A 15,149-nucleotide genomic window follows, 5' to 3' on the forward strand; every position below is an offset into this window, starting at 1 on the left:
TGGAAACGCTCCACAGTTCAAGTCAATGCAATCCATGTTATCCCTGCTAACCCTGGTTTGAAAAACTTGGATTTATTACTCTGATTGTGTTCAAGGCAGTTTGACAAGCTGCTCATGAAGAAAGCTTTCATCAAAGTCTTTTACTTTTCTTGCCTCCTGCCACAGGCCCCCAGTAAATGCTTTGTAGAAGCAACATGTGAGTGTCTTGCTGTACGGTCCGCAGAAACGACAGCACAATAACAGCCTGGGTTTGATCTGGATCAGTGAAGCAGACAGCTTTATTATGGATGCATGCTAGAATGACTAAGGCAAATACAAGTCTTACTATGATTCATTGCTCCAAGTATGCTGAGGGCAGGAGGAAAATTATTTTCATTTTGAATACTTTCAAATTAAATTATTTTTGATTAATTGTTTCACTTCTGCAGAATGATTCAGACAGCATTTGCAGCTAAGGCAGGGCAAGAAGGAAGAGACACAACAGCATGTTCTGACTATTCTGGAATAAGCTGCAAAAGCTTCTAGAACTACTCAAGGTCATGCTGAGCTCCTCTTCAATGTCAGCAGGACATGTGAGGCTGAGAACCATGATAGATGTTAAAAGAGGTGAGGACTAAAATGTCCCTCCCCAAAATGCCCCAATAGTCAAACCTCAATCACTCACTACTGCCTTCTCAGCCTACTCACAAGGTGGCTCTAGAGTCCCAAACACTGTGTTTGCAGCACAGTCCTGTGAACCTTCTCCCCCCCTGCAATGCCAAGTGCCACACAAGGCTTGCTAGGCTGATCCGTGACGGGCCAGCTAACTGTGTCTGTCAAGCATGTTCATGGTAGGGAGAAGCTGTAGCACAGTCACAGCAAGGGTACAAGAGATGAAGCTCAGCGTTGTGATTCCTTCGTCAACCTCAGAACCAAGACTTCAGCTTTCCCCACAGGACCAGCAGGAAGCCCCTCATGCATCAGAAGACCAGGAGATGTGAGCAATTACACAGGTGGAACTCTTAAGAGGGAGTCCTACCATGGACTTACTAATGACTTTGAGATTGTCCCTATTACTTTGGGCATGCTGTACAACATAACTGGTTTCACTCCTCTTGCCTTGCCTAGCAGCTGATGGCTCATCTACACTTCAAAAACTCAACTTGTTTAGTATAGTCCCAGTTTTAAACATTTGGCCTGTATTTCTGTATTGGGACAGGCATGAATATCATGCAGCAAGACGTAACAAAGCCACCTACACGTTCTAAGCTATGTTGATCAATTGTTGCAGATCCCTAGCAGTGATAAAGCATCAGCAGCATTCCATAATTTATAAGGGCAACCACTACTGAGTCACAAGAGAGAATGTTGGCAGAATTACTACAAACTGCTACTAAGGAAAGAAAATGCAATAAATTTAATGTTATGAATTCACCTGAATTATGAAATGAAGCTAATACTTTCATTTGGTGTTGCTCAAATGAAATGACGGATGTATTTTAGGGTAAGAAGAAGCTGAAGATCAAAACACACTACCAAAACTGTCTCACAGTTGTCTTGTTTCATCAAATTGCAGTTTTGTACAAGAAGGAGGCCATCCAGAAATGCCACCACTGAGATTTCCTTGGCTCTTAACTTGGGATGACTTCAAATAGCTTTAAAAGAGGAATGACAATTCCCCCCATGACACAATAATAACCCCACTACATTTCAAACACAAAAGCTGAGCTCTGTCTACCTGCAGTTGCCAAATTACACAGAAGAAACAGTTTGAGCACAAAACAAAGCAATGTCAGTTCTCAGTGTGGCTAAAGGAAGCAAGGCAGGATTGCCTCTCCCACCCCTTTGCTCCCCAATGAGTCACACTCAGGCTAAGCCTCCAGCTGACTCAGGCTTCTTGCTGCACATCCACGATAAAACCCTGCTAGCTCCACGCAGAGTGTGATATCTGAAACTGCATCTGGAATGCCAAGGCACCATTCACACACAGCTTTGCTGTCCAACGCTGCTAACATTCGAAGCAAAAGGAGAAAAAGCACAAACTAAGTATGTTTGAAGTACAACAATCACCCCACCTTCCCTACAGCTGCATTACCCTCACAATGCATGCTTCAATTATGCAATCTCTTTATCCACAGTACTAAAGGAACCCTCAAAGTCATTATTCTGTTAACTGCATACAGAACAGCTTGTAATTTTCCATCACCTATCAGCAGCAGTGAGATTGCATTACCTCCTTTCCATGTCTGCCACTGGAACCTGCTTTACCTATAAAAAAGCATCGGATCTTTCCTATGTGCTGCTTATCCAGAGTCTAACTGATGTAGTTTCAGATCTCATTAATGAAGAAGAACCTGAAAGTGAAGAGTGGCAACCTGTTTCAGTGTGCCCTTCCCTACAGTAACAGGACTAGGCAAACTGGGATCTTGCATTCAGATGGTAGTTGTCAGTGGCTCAAAGTCCAGATGGAGGTCAGTGACCAGTGGTGTCTGTCCCTCAGGGGTCCACATTGGGACCAGTACTGTTCAACATTTTCATCAGTGGTATAGACAGTGGGATGAACAGGAAAGGCCCCATGCAGCATTCTGACTTCAAGAAAAGGAATTGAGTTGAGAGGGGCTATTCAGTGAAGCCATAAGCAGATGTTATATCCTCAGCTCCCTCTGAAATGGGTTGCATGCTGTAAGATGCAGATGAATATATGCATTTTTATTACAGATGAGGTGTGCAAGTGACTTCAGGGCAGTCTGGTAAACTGATGAAACAAGATCAGGCATTGAAGGGTATTTAGGCAGCCAAAGCTGCAATTTGTCACCAGACTTTCAAAAAGTATCCAGCATTAAATTAATTCTAATTTACATGCTAAAAGTTCTTGAAAACTCTGTTAGGTGCTTTCATGCACCTCTCATGGCTAAAATACCTTTGGAAAGCTGTCCCTTCAACACCAATCCCCTGCATGCAACCAGAATTCTGAGAAACAGATACAAGGAATTTCCTGCCCCCTTTCCTTTCACTGACAAGCCACTCTGAATACAGTCAAGAATATTTAGAAACCCAGAATTTGGTTCACACTTTGCTTCTAATACACTTTCTTAGACAGCTCTCACCCTTTAAAGTGCTGCAGGGAGTTGACTTTCACGTAGAGGTATCCTTTTTAATCACATCTCTGTCGCATACTGAGAACACAGCAGCTAAACTTGACTCTGGTGCAGCTATCTCTTATTTGTGTTGATGCAAAAGAGGATGCTCCTTGCTTGGGGCATAACTGCTGTGATTCTGAGGCATAACATTGTTCCCCAAAGGGTTTCACATCTTTATAAACATGAACGAGGTCACCCCTTCTCCAAGCAGGAGACCCAGCTCCCTCAGCCTTTCCTCAGAGGGGAGAAGTTTCACTCCCTTCATCATCTTTGTGGCTCTGCACTGGACTCTTTCAAGCAGGTCCCTGAGGTCCTTCTCGAACTGAGGGGCCCAGAACTAGACACAATATTCCAAATGTGGCCTCACAGGGCAGAGTAGAGGGGGAGGAGAAACTCTCTCGACCTACTAACCTTCATCTTTCAGATCAGGTTCTATGCACCTGTTCACATTGAAACAACTGTAGAGACTATCACGGAAAGAGAGCAAAAGGTTCTTCAGGACCATCTCATCAACAAGCACACAGGGGAATGGTGAAGATTGAATTATCCTGGGCAGAGCTCACTTTCTGTCAAGTGGTGTTGGTGGTTGAAGGAGTCCTTGATCTGCTGTCTGTTGCCCTCTCCACAACAGAAGAGCTGTGTGCATGCTAGAAAGGGCTGTGTGACTGTTCAAGTTGGTTTTGTTTGTTTGCTTGGCCCTATGTAATAACTGGTTCAACCTAAACCAAAAATTCTGCTTCCACTGAGTATCTACTGGGAGAATAGGAGATGGGGTCTTGTGTGTTCACTCATTCAGTAGCCTGCAGACCCACCAGCTCATGGGATAAAAGATGGCTCTGAGTTTCAGCCCCTGAGCCAATCAATGTTTATGTATAACAGTCCATAGCAGTGCCAACAGGAGAGATTTTGATCAACTTGCATTCCTGGCTAAAAAATGCTCTTGGAATCTGATTAATGTGGGTTTAAATCCTCTTAAGCAGAAGACACAAATCTCCCAAATCCCAGCTGAGTGCCTTAAACATCAGCCTGAGGGTGAGTGGTAGGTCTTCCATGATGACTCTGTGGACTGTCTAAATTCTTTCTATTTGAACCTACTCATTTTTGCCTTCTGGGTGGGGGTACATGGAGCTGATGGAGGGCCACAAAGATGATCAGAGGGCTGAAGGATAGGTTGGGAGAGCTGGGGCTGTTCAGCCTGGCAAAAAAAAAAAAGGCTGCAGAGAGACCTTGGAACAGCCTTCCAATACCTGAAGGGAGCTACAAGAAAGCAGGAGAGGGAATTTTTACAAGGGCTTGAGTGATAGGATGAGAGGGAATGGATTGAATCTTGGGGAGGGCAGATTTAGGCTGCAGATTAGGAAGAAATTCTTTACAGTGAGGGTAGTGAGATACTGGAACAGGTTGCCCAAGGAGGTCATGGATTTCTTCTTCCTGGAGGTGTTGAAGGCCAGGGTGAACCCCCAGGGCCTTGAGCAACCTGGTCTAGCAGAAGATGTCTTTGTCCTTGGCAGTGGGATTGGAACTGGATGATCTTTAAGGTCCCTTCCAACCTAAACCATTCTGTGAATCTATGCAAGACAGAGAGAATCTCTATCTATTCCTAAGGTGTAGCTCCCACACTCCTTTGAGAACTCTGTGCATGCATGTTTGTTTCTTTCTCATCTGTGCTTTGTTATCACCATGTTCCTCACAAGATTTTAAGATTATTTTTCAATTACAGCCTTAGCAGCAGATTGCAGTAACTGGGGAATAAAGTATTCAGGTCCTCATCCTTGCAGCTTGTATGTTTTGACATCTGCATAAGTGAGTTAATTTTCAGAAGCATTGATCCTCTGTGGCTCTAATTGCCTTCAGCACCTTACAAAAAATTAGTATCCACAACACATTAAGTATTGATTTTGCCTCACATTAAACCTCCAGACTATCAGAAAAATACCAGTAAGTCTAGGGCAGGCAATTTAGGAAGTCTGGAGGCTTTTCAGCAGATTTTATCTGAGGAATAAGAGAATGAACACAAACAGACACATTTTCAGAAGAATTAGTAACCCTAATAGCTGTGGGGGCTTGGGGGGTGAAGGAATGGGAGTGGCATCAATACAGTCTACTGGCAGGAAGACACTACAGTAACAGGAGCTAAAATAATCTCATTATTAGATTAAGAAATAAAGAAAAGCTATGCATCAATTGAATAAATCTCATTAACAAAACAGGAGAGAAAAGGGGGAGAAGATAAAGATTTTTCTGTCCTCTGAACAATATCATTATAGTCACAACTGTGAAGTAGTGGCCAACAAATTGAACTCAAACATCAGAGGACAGTGTGCTACCAGAGGCTAGCACATTATAACAAACAGTGCAAGTGTTTAAACCTCCCCTTCTATAAAACAACAGTCAATACACTTTTAAGGCAAATCACTGATAGATGCCTTACCTGTGTCCCTGCTTTTCCCTTTTGGTGGTGACACCAGATGTCAGCATTTGAAAATCACTTTAGGCCTAACAAACTTGAACAGAACCTTTTCATTTAAGGCCAAGTCTTGGCTTAGTCTTGACTGTAATCTGTCAGTTTTCCTAGACTTTGGAAATTATAATACCTTTCCCTCTACTACTTTCAGGTAGTATAGAGAATAGAATAGAATAGAATAGAATAGAATAGAATAGAATAGAATAGAATAGAATAGAATAGAATAGAATAGAATAGAATAGAATAGAATAGAATAGAATAGAATAGAATAGAATAGAATAGAATAGAATAGAATAGACCAGACCAGACCAGACCAGACCAGACCAGACCAGACCAGGTTGGAAGAGACCTTCAAGATCATCGTGTCCAACCCATCAACCAATCCAACCCACCTAATCAATTAAACCATGGCACCAAGCACCCCATCAAGTCTCCTCCTGAACACCTCCAATGACGGCGACTCCACCACCTCCCCAGGCAGCCCATTCCAATGGGCAATCACTCTCTCTGTATAGAACTTCTTCCTCACCTCCAGCCTAAACCTCCCCTGGTGCAGCTTGAGACTGTATCCTCTTGTTCTGGTACTGGCTGCCTGGGAGAAGAGACCAACCTCCGCCTGTCTACAACCTCCCTTCAGGTAGTTGTAGAGAGTGATAAGGTCACCCCTGAGTCTCCTCTTCTCCAGGCTAAGCAACCCCAACTCCCTCAGCCTCTCCTCACAGGGCTGTGCTCCAAACCCCTCACCAACTTTGTTGCCCTTCTCTGGACACATTCCAGCAACTCAACATCTTTCCTAAACTGAGGGGCCCAGAACTAGACACAGTCCTCAAGGTGTGGCCTAACCAGTGCAGCATTTCAAATCAAGTTTCATTTCAAATCAAATTACTGATGTATATGTAACTAAGGTGGAGCTCTCCCACTCTTCATCATATCCAGTAAGTTCTAAGTCCTCTTGGGCACAACATGAAGATTTTGCTTACTTATCAGCTTCTGTTTCCACTGAACCAGTGCCCAGTTCTAGGGGAACCAAGCACCAACCTTATTTTGAACCCTGGTAACTTGCTTTGCCACTTCACTCACTGTGCCTGCCCCAAAGCATTTGGCACTTACTACCCTCATATCATAGCTTCTATTTGTTAGCAGTGCTTCTGGAACAGCATTACCAAAATTGCTGAGCCACTCAAAGTTGCTGAAACACCAAGACTGTGAGCATTTTGTCAAGTGAAAAAAAAGTAACCTTGGTTATCCAAATTATTTTGAATGAAGAACTATTTTGAGTGAAGAATATGATTTTTCATGAAGAATTATTATTATCAATGAAATTAAGATTTTTAATGAAGAATTCTTTCTAATGAAGAATAGTATTTTAATGAACACTTACTATTAAGGACATTAATATTTTTAATGAAGAATTATTTTTAACAAAGACTTATTATTAAGGAAATCAATGTTTTTAGTGAAGAATTCTTTTTAATGAAGAATAACACAGCTCACCTCTTCTGATTTGCTTATTTGCATTGTCCATACTTCAGATGTAGAACATTGTGTGCTTACAGAAGTAAACATTACATACCAAAATCCACAAGCTTGACTCCTCCTTCAGTGGTCAGAAGGATGTTATTCCCCTTGATATCACGGTGGATGGTTTTGTTTTCATGCAAATGCTGAAGTCCCTGGAAGGTGAGATGTAAACATGAACTTTTTGCAGACAGCTGCTGCTACTCCAGTTGCAGGAACAAAAAGGTAGCAAAAAAAGTATGGGGGGAGGGGAATCAAAGCAGATGTTTTTGTTGGGGGATTTTTGGTTTGGGTTTTGGTTGTTGTTGGTTTGGTTTGGTTTGGTTTGGTTTGCTTTGGTCTGTTTTTTTTGGTTGTTGTTTTGTTTTGTTTGTTTTAAATTTAGAATCCAATGGGATGGCATTTAGCAAGTCCAAGTGCTGAGTGCTGCACTGCGGCCACAGCAACACCATGCAGAGCTACAGGCAGGGGTCAGAGTGGCTGGAGAGCTCCCAAACGGAGAGGGACCTGGGGGTACTGATTGACAGCCGTCTAAACATGAGCCAGCAGTGTGCCCAGGTGGCCAAGAAGGCCAATGGCATCCTGGCCTGCATTAGGAATAGTGTGGCCAGCAGGAGCAGGGAAGTCATTGTGCCCCTGTACTCTGCACTGGTTAGGCCGCAGCTTGAGTCCTGTGTCCAGTTCTGGGCCCCTCAGTTTAAGAAGGACATCAAAACACTTGAATGTGTCCAGAGAAGGGCAACAAGGCTGGGGAGAGGCGTCGAGCACAGCCCTGTGAGGAGAGGCTGAGGGAGCTGGGATTGATTAGCCTGGAGAAGAGGAGGCTCAGGGGTGACCTCATTGCCCTCTACAACTACCTGAAAGCTGGTTGTAGCCAGGAAGGGGTTGGCCTCTTCTCCCAGGCAGCCAGCACCAGAACAAGAGGACACAGTCTCAAGCTGCACCAGGGGAGGTTTAGACTCGAGGTGAGGAGAAAGTTCTTCACCGAGCGAGTCATTCATCATTGGAATGTGCTGCCCAGGGAGGTGGTGGAGTCACCGTCCCTGGAGGCGTTCAAGAGGAGATTGGACGTGGCACTTGGTGCCATGGTCTAGTCATGGGGTCTGTGGTGATAGGTTGGACTCGATGATCCTCGAGATCTCTTCCAACCTTATTTATACTGTGATACTGTGAAATCCCAGCCCAGAGAGATGCCATTCTCACTAGAAAAACATGTGGCATGACAGGAGAAATAGATATTGTTTAACTGTCTTGCTTTAAGTCAAGACAAATACAGGGAAAAAAGCACTAGAAACCTACATTACAGATTGTACCTATAGAGTAGAAACTCAGAGAAAACTGCTAAGGCCTTTATTTCATGGCTGAAAGGCAAATTCTGGTTAAAAGGACGTGAGAAATAAAGACATGGATCCTGTTTAGCCCCCCAAAGCCCCTCTTGCAACAGCATCTGAATTTAGTAGCTCCGATGCTCATTCTGCAACACAAATATTTTGGATGCAGACATAAAAAGCTGGGCAGTGATTTGGGTATTTCTGCCCAAAAGAGAGGTGATTTTCATGCAGAATTGCATTTACTAAGGAAATAAATCAAGTGTCAGGAATCAATTTCAATTCTCTTCATAATGAAACAAACAGATTAATTGCTCTTTGCCTTGCTCCTTCAGGAAGAGCCACCTGAATTACACATCCCTTTGATATCATTAAACATGGCTATAATACAGGACAGTGATGACATGATCTCTGCTCATTCAGACACACAGGAAAAAATGAGCTGAGGATTGACTCTCCTTTCACTGAGAGCGTATCTTACCATCAGAGCTTCGTGTAAAATGTAAGCAATTATCAGTTCATTCATCCTTTCACCTCTCTTCAGAAATCCCTTCACAAGATCAGTCACAGATCCACCATTGCACAGCTGCAAAACATCAGAGGAATACAGAAAGGAAATGAGAAGGGCTGGAGGAGCCACTTGAGTTTAGTTTTCAGTAGTTTTCACATTTGTAGCCAGAAGTGCTCCTGTTACACTGGCAAATGGCAAGTTTGTCCTGTTGCCTACCATTTAAACAGTACACACAGTAACTTCTGCCATCTTTTCCCCCAGGACTTCCTGCATTTAACTCTTCCCAAACACAAGTGCAGCTGTGTTCTCATACATACAAGGTTGCTTTTTCACTGAAACAGAAGCAGCTTATATTGCAAGAACTGTGCTCTAAAGGCATGTTCTGTGAGGCACACTAAGTGCTTCTTACACTCATCATGTTTAACTCACTGGCAATAGGACCCTCACACAATAAGGACATGGACCTGCTGGAGAGGGTGCAGAGGAGGCCACCACGCTGAACAGAGGGCTGAAGCAACTCTCCTCTGAAGTCAGGCTGCAAGAATTGGGACTTTTCAGCCTGGAGAAGCAAAGGCTCTGGCAAGACCTTAGAGCTGCATTTCAATATTTGAAGGGGACCTCCAGGAAGGCTGGGGAGGGACTGTTTAGAAGGGCCTGTGGTGACAGGACAAGGGGCAGTAGTTTGAAACTGGAGCAGGAGAGATTTAGGTTGGATATAAGGAGGAAGCTCTTTGCAATGAGTGGTGAAATACTGGAACAGGCTACCCAGGGATGTGGTTAAGGCTCTGTCCCTGGAGACATTCAAGATCAGACTTGATATGTCCCTGGGCAGCCTGATCTAGTTGGAGGTGTCCTTGCTGACTGCTGAGGGGTTGGACAAGATGAGTTTTCAGGGTCCCTTACAACCCAGTACAATCTGTGAATGCAGATTCTTACAGAATGTCATACACAAGGGATGTGCATCATGAAGACAACGAATGCACAATGGAAAGAAAGGTCTCATCTCCCACTGAAGGTAAGCCATGGGTATAAGACTAATTACAGCACTTGTAGCATCAACCCTATCAGCTTCTTGTTCCAGATGCAGACCCACAACCTCCTCTGGACAACCCTTCCTCCTGCTTAAGGTCCAGTTAGACTCCTGTTTGACCAAACCCACTGGCTTCAAACTAGAGAAGAGCACATTTAGATTGGATGTTAGGAACAGGTTCATTACCATGAGGGTAGTGGAACACTGGAACAGGTTGCCCAGGAAGGTGGTTGGGTCCCATCCCTGGAGATATTCAAGGTGAAGCTCGACAGGGCTCTGGACAACCTGATCTAGTTGAGGATGTCCCTGCTTACTGCAGGGGGGGTTGGACTGGATGACCTTTGGAGGTCCCTTCCAATTGAGACCATTCTGTGAGTCTCTGACAATTCTGTTTAGTTTAATGCACTTGCATTTCAGGGCACTCTCTGACAAGTGACAAACCAACTGTGAAAAAAAATTACACATCTGATCTTCTTCAGAAGTTTTTCTTCATTACTTAGCATTAAAATTTGTGTTCACATTGATGGATCTTCTTCTGTTTGCTTTACAAAGTTGGCTATCTGTTAGTCTTTCTGTTCAAGGCAAAAAAAACTGATCAAGGAAGGAATTTATTTCTTGTAGACAGGAGAAGGAAAAACCTGTACCTTAGAAACCACCTTCTTCAATATTTAGGCAGTAAAGCCAAGACTTTAACTGATTTCACTACACCTCTCATAGGTTAGAAATCCCTATTACCATCTGAAACTAAACTGCTGGATTTGTTAAAAGCCAGCTGAGCAGGTCTTTAAGCATGAACAGAAATCATCCACACCACCATGGAAGTCATCTGCACCACTCCCCCAACTCCCAAGGCAAGGGTGGCTGCTTATGCAGAGTTCACCTGAAGATGTCTCAAACACAGGCTTTGCAGGCACAGGGCAACTATTCTTCTGTCTCAAAGAGTTGTACTTCTACTTACATCAGACACTTTGCCTTTTTCTGAGACCACCACCACAGAAAGAAGGGAAGAAAGGGCAGGAATTAGAATGCAAGCAGCTCTAAGGAGGAAAGGGGATTATTGGAATACAACCACAATTAGAAAAGGAGATTATGGCAGACACTGTGTGTGGGGTAGGAGGAGGGGAAGGATGATGACAGCAATGACACAGGTTGCTGTTAACCAGGATCTATTTTCCTATAGGCTAAACAAGTCCTCATAGGCAAAACACTCTATCTGGTATCATTCCCTGAGGGCTGCCCAGGGAGGTGGTAGAGTCACCATCATTGGAGGTATTTAGGAGGAGACTTGATAGGGTGCTTGGTTGCATGGTTTAGTTGATTAGGTGGTGTTGGATGATAGGTTGGACACGATGATCTTGAAGGTCTCTTCCAACCTGGTCTATTCTATTCTATTCTATTCTATTCTATTCTATTCTATTCTATTCTATTCTATTCTATTCTCCAGATTTTGCAGGTGAAGCTGCCACATGTCCCTATAACCATACACATAACTAAGACACACTGTGAATCATTCTCCTGATGAAAACTACATCAGGGTTGCCTTGTACATTGTTGCCAGCTTTTCTCTGAGCTCTCTTTTGGGGCCTGTGGCCTTCCCAGGATAAAGCACATCAAACACCATCTTCTTGCACTGAAGAAGTCTGTTTGGCATGAAGTCCCTGGCTCTGATGGTCACTGTGTGCTGTATTCAATCTGTGAATCAGTCAGCCAGACTGGTCTGTATTTCCCTAAGCCATTATTTTTTCCTCACTCTACAAAGACACAGATGAAACATCCTTGAATCTCATTTCTCTCTTGTCTTAGCAACACAATTTTCTCTTTACCAGTCTCCACATGAGCTCTCTGAGCTTATCCTTAAATGCCTGTAGCCTAGCCATGCTTTTCTGTTTCTCCTGTCTGAAACATAGAAAGAAGCAAACCCTTAAGCATTTTCACTTGTCCCTTTCTGTGCTTTTATCTTTTCTCTGCATCCTCTGATTTGCTATTGTGTGTTTAATGTCTCTCAATCACTGCCAGCTACCCTGCTTTCCTTCACCCTCACACTATTTTTCTACACACAGGTACCTACCAGCTCCCCAAGCTGGGTGAAGCATGAATCTACTAAAGCCCATGATCCTTACCCTCAGCCTTCCTTTCCTCAGAGAAGTGAGCACAATTATTCTGGGGTCTTTTTCACTCAACTTTCTTTCCATCTTTGATTTTTCAAGGGAGATCTTCTCCATTAGAACAAACCCCACCCTGGTACAGCCATTTGGAGAGTCGCTCTCTTTGCCTTCTGTCTCCAGGACAGTGCTCAATGGACTCTCTCACAGGATCAGCTGTGATCAGATTAACTCCTGTTCCCTGCCTACAGCATGACATGTCCTTGCAACTACTACAGCCAAAAAAAGCACATTCTACTGACAGCACCTACTGCTGACCACAAATGTGAAGACTTACAGGAAACTGTGTCAGTTTCTTCAAGAGAAACGGATCAAGAGAGACAGGGATTCACTGGAGAGAGTCCAAGGAGAGCTACAAGGATGACCATGGGAGCTGAACATCTCTCCTGTGAAGAAAGACTGAGAGCCCTGGGGCTCCAGCATCTTTAGTCTTGAGAGGAGAAGGCTGAGAGGGGGTCTTATTAATGTCTATATATATATCTGAGGGGAGGGTGCCAGGATGAAGGTGATGGTCTCTTTGCAGTGGTGCCCAGAGACAGGACAAGGAACAACAGGTACAAGTTGGAACACAAGAGGTTCCACCTCACCATGGGGAAAAACCTCTTTGCTATGAGGGTGACGGAGCCCTGGAAGAGGCTGCCCAGAGGGGTTGTGCAGTCTCCTTCTCTGGAGACTTTCACAGCTCACCTGGATGTGTTCCTGTGTGACCTACTTTGGATGGAGGGTAGGACTGAATGATCTCTAGAGGTCCCTTCCAACCTCTACCATTCAGTGATTCTAAGAGCCAAGGGGTTCACCACGCAGGTGCTGTCTGTGCAGCATAGTTTTAATTTCACCTCAGAGGGAAGAAAGATGTTAGGAAACACAGAAGCATCTGTGCACAGAAGCAGGAGATAACCCATAACCAAGACAAACCACAGCAATGCTCTGTGTTGATGGCTCTCAATTTAGCATGAATGAAATGTATTACTGAAGAAGACATCTCTCCTTTGGCTTCAGTGATCACAAACCATGTGGGATCTGTAATTCTGCTCTCTTGCATCATCTGGCACCTCCAGGGCTGTGTTAGTCACAGCCTCACGGCATTTGTTTGCTGCTTCTGATATCTTCACTTTCAGTTTGCCTTTTAACAACTTCTTTTCTTTGCCACATGCATGCACTGAGAAGACAGCCAGCCAGAGGAAAAGTTTGTCTATTCCACCTTATGCAATGCTGGCCTTCCCAGCCTCTGCTTCTCAGAGAGGGCACACACGCCCCTACCACCCATGGTGGCCAGAATGGAAAAGGCCACATCTGTGCCAATATTGTGGTTTACTACATTCAAAAACCTCCTGGCTTTAGAAGTGCAGAATTTCACAATGCCACTTCTCATCTGAAGAAAAATCCCAAGAGGGAAGTTTCTTATTTGGAGAGATGGTCCTCAGGGCTCATTCGTGCTTTTGATCTGCATCAAGTCACCCAAACCTAACTTCCTATTTCCATCACATTTCCAGCATTCAAAATGAGCTTTACTCTTGGAAGCTCTTCTTCCAGCATCAAAGATGAAACATTTCAAAGCATCTTCCTCTTTTTGTGTCTACCATCACTTCTACAGGATTCAGGGTTCAAACAGCAGTCCAGGTACTATCATGTCCACACTACACATTGTCTGCCTGTGCTGCTAGATGAACACAATAATTTAGTACAATTCACTGCAATCTAAATGACTGCAAGAGACTGATTGAGTTTGAAAGCATGGCAAAGGAAGCACAGATCCCAAAAATGGGCCTTGTCTAAGGCTCCTTCCACAGAAGTGAAGCTGAAACAGACTTGAACAGAAGGGAAGGGGGAAAAAAACCCCAAACAAACAAAACCCCAAACAAACAAAAAGACCCAAACAAATAAACAATAAAACAACAAAACCACCCAAACCCACAAACACTTCCCTCCCCCAAAACCAAACAAAACCACCACCACCAAAAAACCCCACAACCAAACAGCCAAAAAAAGCCAAACCCAAACCAGAACAGCCCAAAAACAAAACCAGAAGAACCCAGCCCCTGGAGGTGTTCAGGAAGCACATGGACATGGCCTGCCTCTCTGTGGTGACTACAAAAGGATCTATGGAGACTCAGTAACTGCTGTGAGACCCTAAAGCAGCAGGAGCATTCTGGTGATGTGAGGAGGAGGTCTGGATGTGAGGAGGAGGTTCTCTGGATGTGAGGAGGAGGTTCTTCACCATGAGAGTGGTGAAGCCCTGGAATGGGTTGTCCAGGGAGGTGGTTGAGGCCCCGTCACTGGGGGTGTTTAAGACCAGGCTGGATGAGGCTCTGGACAGCCTGATCTAGTGTGGGGTGTCCCTGCCTATGGCAGGGGGGTTGGAACTAGATGATCCTTGTGGTCCCTTCCAACCCTGACTGATACTATGATACTATGATCATACCAAGATATTCTTACAGAGAATTTTATAAGAACCACACAGATGCTAAAGCAAAAGGACCATTCCAAGGAAATGCTTTTTCTTATTTAAATAAACTGCTGGAATGGTTAATTCTGAAAGACAAGATCAGCCAGAAGTGAAATTAAAGTGTGCTGTAAGCTCACCATGGCAGTGCAAGGCAGTTCCCTGCTTTCAAGGTGTGGTTTCAGTGAAGTCAGCACCTTTGTGAGCCGCAACAAATGCTGGCATCCATCCTGGAGCTCAGGAAACGTTTCTTTTTGTCACCACTGACACTTGGCTGCCTGCTTTCTGCACATCCTTCCTTTTCCTTGTTATTATGTCTCTTTTCTGTAGCTTGCAGCCTCCAGCCCTCTCTGCCCAACGGAGTGAGGAGACCTCTCCCTCTACAGACAAGTTCACCTGCTCCAGTCACACTCTTTATCACAGTAGTATCACAGTATAACTAAGGTTGGAAAGGACCCCGAGGATCTTCGAGTCCACCTATCAACACAGACCCCATGACCAGACCACGGCACCAAGTGCCACGTCCAATCCCCTCTTGAACACCTCCAGGGATGGGGACTCCACCACCTCCCTG

General features: G+C 44.3%; 1 protein-coding gene across 9 annotated transcripts in view; it reads right to left on the reverse strand.

The window, feature by feature from the left end:
* The window catches only part of MYO3A (myosin IIIA), a 116,543-nt gene that overhangs the window by 64,550 nt on the left and 36,844 nt on the right, over window positions 1-15,149 (reverse strand). For all 9 annotated transcript variants that reach the window (XM_068146102.1, XM_068146100.1, XM_068146106.1 and 6 more), the window contains 2 exons: window positions 8,911-9,015; window positions 7,157-7,256 (listed from right to left, as the gene is read on the reverse strand). In XM_068146102.1, coding sequence (XP_068002203.1) covers window positions 7,157-7,256; window positions 8,911-9,015 — 205 coding nt within the window. The remainder of the gene's footprint in view (window positions 1-7,156; window positions 7,257-8,910; window positions 9,016-15,149) is intronic.

Source organism: Melanerpes formicivorus, unplaced genomic scaffold (genome assembly GCF_026170545.1).
Source record: "Melanerpes formicivorus ecotype bairdi unplaced genomic scaffold, bMelFor1.0.p_v2 SCAF_13, whole genome shotgun sequence".
NCBI classification, from domain to species: Eukaryota; Metazoa; Chordata; class Aves; order Piciformes; family Picidae; genus Melanerpes; species Melanerpes formicivorus.